Source organism: Polistes fuscatus, unplaced genomic scaffold, assembly GCF_010416935.1.
Source record: "Polistes fuscatus isolate 324 unplaced genomic scaffold, CU_Pfus_HIC Scaffold5, whole genome shotgun sequence".
In the NCBI taxonomy this organism is placed as follows: domain Eukaryota; kingdom Metazoa; phylum Arthropoda; class Insecta; order Hymenoptera; family Vespidae; genus Polistes; species Polistes fuscatus.
Genome location: NW_025113129.1, coordinates 2,770,994 through 2,777,458, shown reverse-complemented (window position 1 = coordinate 2,777,458; position 6,465 = coordinate 2,770,994). Strand labels below are relative to the sequence as shown.

The 6,465-nt window shown below is 28.7% G+C and overlaps 1 protein-coding gene across 2 annotated transcripts; it reads right to left on the bottom strand.

Annotated features, from left to right (window-relative positions):
* Positions 1-431: 431 nt before the first annotated feature.
* Positions 432-2,253, bottom strand: LOC122522002 (transforming growth factor beta regulator 1). Of its 2 annotated transcripts, XM_043642778.1 has the most exons (6): positions 1,982-2,253; positions 1,721-1,838; positions 1,610-1,663; positions 1,258-1,534; positions 954-1,173; positions 432-874 (listed from the first exon to the last, which is right to left on the bottom strand). In XM_043642778.1, exons 1-6 carry the CDS (start codon positions 2,099-2,101, stop codon positions 701-703), a joined length of 963 nt encoding a protein of 320 aa, XP_043498713.1. In that variant the 5' UTR covers positions 2,102-2,253; the 3' UTR covers positions 432-700. The 2 variants fall into 2 exon arrangements, with proteins under 2 accessions (XP_043498713.1, XP_043498712.1); XM_043642777.1 differs by having other exon boundaries at positions 1,610-1,838; positions 1,982-2,252.
* Positions 2,254-6,465: the final 4,212 nt, after the last annotated feature.

Below are 6,465 nucleotides of genomic sequence, written 5' to 3'. Positions count from 1 at the left end.
ACTACATAACTATTGAGTTATTTTCAAAAGTTCAACAATATGTTCGAACTTTTAGAGAATGGCTCTCTAGTTTCATATTTTGTATTTTATTTTATTATTACATTGCTCGTCAATAATGTTTTGTTGTTATTGCAAGTATAGATGATTAATATATTTTTCTTTTTGTTACAGGTGATCATCGTTGGATTAATCTTGAATCATTTTTGATCATCTTCGAGTGCCATAAATAACTGCTACTGTTTAAAATATATCTATATATATGCATTTCTGAAGGTGCACACTTTATTAAAAAATATTTGTGCAATGTACCATAAATTTTAAAGATGTTTTTCAATTCTACAATCTCAATTATTGCACGGTTTTATATGTATTTAATTACGTTTATATTTTTGATTATTAAATAATTGTTCGTTTAATAATTGCAATAATTATTTTAGATAGAGAATAGTTTTTATTATGAATCAAAGATATAAGAATATACAGAATTTACAATATAGAATATTATACAGATTAAATATAATAATACATCTTTCTAGTATTTTATGCAGTTAAATTTTGTTACACAATATAAAAAGATATTTGTCCAGGAAAATAATATTTATAATTTTGTGGGTTTCAATTTTAAAGTAAATAAAAATATACAGAATTATCAAATGAATGATTAAAATGAATTAGTTTTGTTTTAGAATGAGAGTGAATCTCATGAGAGTAAATCTTGTAGAGCTAAAAGTTCGTGTTCCGAAGGTTCTTCTTTAATTCTGTAAGAATTTGATAGTGCGTATTGTTTATGAAGAGCTGAGAATCCTAATCCTGGATCTACCTCTTCTTCTATCATAGGACTAGTACCTCTTTCCATAACATGATTTTTACCTACCTAGAAAAATTTAAAAATAACAAGTTTAATAAAAATCTTATATAATTTTCATACTTGCTTATAATTATGATTTACATACTTCAAAACGTTGTTGTTTATATGTTATAAGTTTACGGGTTCCCGGAGAACTTTGTATAAGGTTTTGAATGGTAGGATGAGAAACACCAAAGAAATCAGCACCTCTTGGTGTTATAGAGCGAAGGGCAGGACTAATGGCTATTAATAATCTTGAATGACATTCATCCGGAGTAGATCCCACTAGTGCTTGGTCAAGATCATTGTCGGAGACTATTTCAAATCTATTAAATACAAAAGTCAATTAAATAAGTTACTTTTTTATATCGTGGAATAGAATATTGTATAGATTGAATGTGAGTTGTTACCTAGGTTTTAATCCTCCATCCAAAATCTTGCAAGTGTATAAACTTTTCGCTCTTACATCGCGTAAACTAGCATATATTCTTGTACTACAATATCCAACTGGAAAAATAAGGTCTTCTGTATGATATGCAATTCTATCCGTAACAATCTCACCGAGAGAATATACTGTAAGATCGCCTAATGAAATAGGAAATATAGGCCTTCCGTTTACATCTAAAGGTATTAAATTAACTGCTCTTCTTGCTGTTTTATTATATCGTTTAGGCTTGACTTTAGTTTCTGTAAATAAAATATTATATTAACATTATATTTGAACAAATAATAAGACCATAATCTACATTGACGGTCTTATACCCGATGCATCCATAGAGATTCTCTTCTTTACCGTCTTCTTAGGCGTAGAACATTCTGAATTGAAAGAAGGGGGATTAAGATTATTTGATTGAGATCGTGCCATCATTGTACCTGGGTCTATTTCTCCTTGTTGTTGACATAATTTGCGTAGGAGAAAAAGTCTCTCTTCTTTCATAAGCATTAGATTTTCCTGCATCTGTGCCACTTGATCGCATAACGCTGCATTTTCCTAAAATCATGAGTTAACATAGATGTTTTTTCTACTAATAAATAAATTAAGAATAATCGTTTATGTATAACAGATATATACAAAAAGAAAAGAAAATATCTGTCAAGCATAATGTTTATGTAACAAATAGAATCTCAACTTACAAAAACTGTATCCTTCACTATTCTTTTTAATTTTCTATATTTCTTTTTGTACTTCAAATTTTGTTGCATTTCATTATTCTTATGATAGTCATTGTAATAATTGTCATAAACTTGAGACATTTTAAATATATTAAAATAATTTAACAATAATTAATTCAAGCAAATAAATTTGTTTGTTTTGACAAATTAGAGGTTAGATTCTGTGAACGATACTAAACATTTATTTAGTTGAAATCATTCGGCTTAAAACAAAAGAAAATTAAATATTTTTATATCTAAATTTATTAAAAAATTATTTCGATAAAGATATGAAATAATTATTTAAATATTTCCGTGACATATACTAATCGATTATATTATTTTTTATTTATTCGTTGAGATTGGCTGAACGTGTACTAATATCAACCAATGAGAAGGCTTCTTGCGCATTGGCCCTAAAAGATGATTGCTTGAATCAATGGCGCGAATTTAATTCATTTGAATGCGTTATGCGATCCTAACTACGGATCTAATAAAAGAAAATTCAAATAATCGGCTCGTGATATTTAAGAAAAAATTAACATCATTCTTTTATCTAACATCATCTTTTTAAATTTCTTTTACATTAATGAATTCCTTTAACTTTTTCAATTGTCGATTTTTTTTATAGATTTTATACTATTTTCTCTTTCACATTCTGACGTACTATACGTCTTGTGTCTCGTTCTAGAAAATAAAAAGAAATATATTGGACTTTTTCTAATTTTCTTTTTCTTTTTTATTCAATAAGAGTAAATTCAAAAAAGGATAAATTTAGATTAAAGAGAAATATTAAAAGATAAATTTGTTGGTACTTTATAAAAAAAAAAAAAGGAATTTAAAGGAGCATGATGTTGGGATGAATAATTTGACGAACAAAATATATCTCGAAAATACGATTTATTAATCTGCCGAACGTGTATTTTGCAACGCGCACTCGCATGCTTTCTCTCTCTCTCTCTCTCTCGCTTTCTTTCAATATCACTCACTCTTACTATCTCGCGTTCTTTCTTTCAGATTCTCTTTCGTACGCGTTATATAAAATCTAGATCGATATTATTATACTTAAGAGACATCATGATTCGTAGCTTCTTTCGATATATGTAAGCTATGTATCCTAGAAATCGCGTAAACCATCTACATATATCGATTGAGGAGTGGCCCGATGATCGTTTTTGATCATTAACCTTTACACCTCGTTATTACATTCAAGATTATCGAAACACCAAACGAAGATATTATTCTTCCTTCTCTTCGATAAGATTTTTATATCTTCATTGTTGAAGCTTTACTTTTTTGTATTTTCTTTTTCTTTTTTTTTCTTTTCTTGTTTTTCTATGTGTTCGACTATGGTCACTTTTTTTTTTTTTTTTTGAATTGAAGTAGACGAGTATAGAACGACGAAGAAATAGAGTCAAAGAAATGAAAATAAAATGTTACAATTATTTTCTGTGTATATTATATATAGCAAACGCTATGATATGGTCCGTTGAAAATTCATTATTTATCATCATACATCATACAATGAAATCCGTATTTACAAGAACAGTTCGATGTACGAGCAATATTTACAAGAGAGATTAGTTTTTTATTATTTTCTTTTTTTTTTTTAATGAACGATTCGTCTTTTAAACTTAATGATTTTTTCATTTATAATGAAGATTACCGCAACTAACAATTCACATACTTTTTTTTCCTTTGGTTAATGTTTGCGCGTTAGATCTCCTCAATCGCACAGTATTAATCTCGCGTCCATTTTTTTAACAAAAAAAAAGAAACAAACGTATTTCGAAAAGTGACGTCAAGATTGAATGTTATTTTATTCGTATAAATAAATATATAAATTTACTCGGTCTTATAGATTATTTTTTTGTCCAATTTTTATCACTCTTTGCCAATTGTATTTTTCTTTTTTCGCATCGTTGATCGATTAAATCGCGAAGTGCAATATTTGAACGAAAAAATATGGTCGATATTGAAATTTGCCTGGGGGGCCCCCCCTGCCCGTATATAGAGCGTTGAATTTTTCTTCTATGGGAAATCCCACGCTTTTGATTTATTTCTTACCTATGTATAAAGCTGAATAATAATCATAATAATAATAATAATAATAATAATTGTAGATATATCATTTTATTAAAAGTAAAATAAAATTACATGTACGACATTGAGTGGGGGGGGGGCTCCAGGTAATCGCCCCTTTTGACCATAGAATATCGCGTAGAGTTGGATTTAGACCAATCATAGTGATGATATTTAAAGTCGTTTATAGATTTTACGATTGTACGTGCATACTACCATCGATCACCGAAATTAAAACAATAATTATTTTCCGATAGAAACGTTTACTTATTTTTTTTTTGTTCGAAATTTTCTTTCTTAGATTTTGACGAAGACGAAAAAAAAAAAAATTAAACGTAATACGATAGTTTAGCATTCGTTAGAAATTCAATAAGAAATAAATCGTCATAATAATGATAATAATCTTTCTTATCAGATTTGCAAGCTCGTAAAAAATCAATCGAATAGAATAGAATAGAATAGAATAAAATTTAATCGATCCGGTGATAATGGAGATTTTTTTTTTAGGAGGAGAAGGAGGAAATACGAAATTGTCGTCGTTTTTAATAAAACATTGTTAGAACTCGTTCCACATTGTATAGAATAATTTTCGCATTAATATTTATCATTCTTATCATACTCTCGAATAGTCGTTGACGATTAATAAAGGAAACAAAACAAAAAAAATGTTGTTGGTTGGCGCGATGCAGCGATAGAACTTTTACTCTCTAAATTGACTACGTACAAAAAATATTCTTATCGACTAAATATGACATTATGTACACAGTGTACCTATGACTTCTTCTTCTTCTTTTTCTTCATCATTTTCTTCTTCTTCTTCTTCTTCTTCTTCTTTATCCATGTGATTGTTATAAGTTCCTTGTGCATATTCTGTACATTTTTTTTTTGTAATAATCCTAAAGGTGAATGATAAATCACATTTTTTTTAGAGTTTAAGACGCACATTTTGCGAATGAGTGTTCTTAAGAACTATAATACGCTCGTAGATAATTTTTCTTTTCTGTATTTTTTTTTTTTTGTGAATTTTTTTTTTATTTTTCGTTTTTCTTTTTTTCAAAAGATTCGCATTCTTATCCCTTTAATCGTATAAATCGGATCAGTTTACACGAATCCAAGCAAGAGAACAATTATTTCAGATCTACGATTGTTTTTTTTTTTTATCCTCATGAAATCCTACGTGTAACACGGTGCACGTTTTAATACGAAATAAGCGATAAGAATACGAGCCTAGTAAAATGATGTAATAGTAGGTGCATTTTTCTCACTTTTTTCCAAATTTACATCGATGAAGTGTCATTTTTTTCCTGGTTTCTATTTCTTTTTTTTTTTCTGTTTTTCTCTCTTGTTTTCAAATTTGGCCTTTTAGGTACATCCTCGAATATGAATCGACGTACATTTAAACGTATGTACATACATACATACATACATAGTCACATACACAACCCTAGATACGATTTTGCGTAGACGCGTCTCGATGAGAGGGGGGAAGGGTGGAAGGGGGCCGGGGGCCGGGGGCTGGGGGCGGGTTTTTTTTCGGTGAAATTTAGGTATCTCACAGTGTTGTAAAGAGAATGAGTGAAATTAGTAATACAATTAACATTCATATTGGAGAGAGATTAGCGATCGAACGTACATAGCATATTATTTCTTCTTCTATATACAAAATGTATACAATGTATCAAAATTCTAAGTTCGTGATTTTAGAAAATCAATAATTATCGTCTCTGAAAGGTGGTTGCATGTGGTATCCCGAAATATGCACCCGTTTTATGTTCTTTTTCGAACATTCTTGGTTTTTCTTTTTTTTTCTTCTTTTTTTTTTTTTCTTTTTGTTTTTTTTCTTACGAAGAGAAATTTGTAATTATACTATTATTCATAAGAAAGTATTTATGCATTACACACGTTAAATACATTCCAAATTATTTTTTTTCTTTCCCCCATAGAGTGTTGTTTTTTTTTTTTTTTTTTTTTTTTTTTTCAAAAATCTTCCTTCCTCTTTTCGTACTTTTGTTTCCATTCGCGCATTTTATTTCTTTTTTTTTTATAATATATATATGTATTATTTTGTTGTCGATAACGCCAAAACGCACAGCGTTGTTTGCTCTTCGTTTCTCCTCCTCGTTTTTTTTGTTTCTTCCTTTTTGTTTCCTTTCTTTCTTTCTTTCATTTTGTATGTACATTAACCTGCATATCATGCGCGATGGATATGCAAGAGCATTATTTCAAATACTTATTACAGTTAGAGATACTTTTGGCGTTATACACGAATAATAATAATAAAGGTGAAATGCACAAAATAATAGAAAAATGTGAATGCGTTTGTGGATAAAAAAAACCAAAAGGAAAATTATTTTGCTGTTCCCTTTGTGTAATCGAAAATGAAT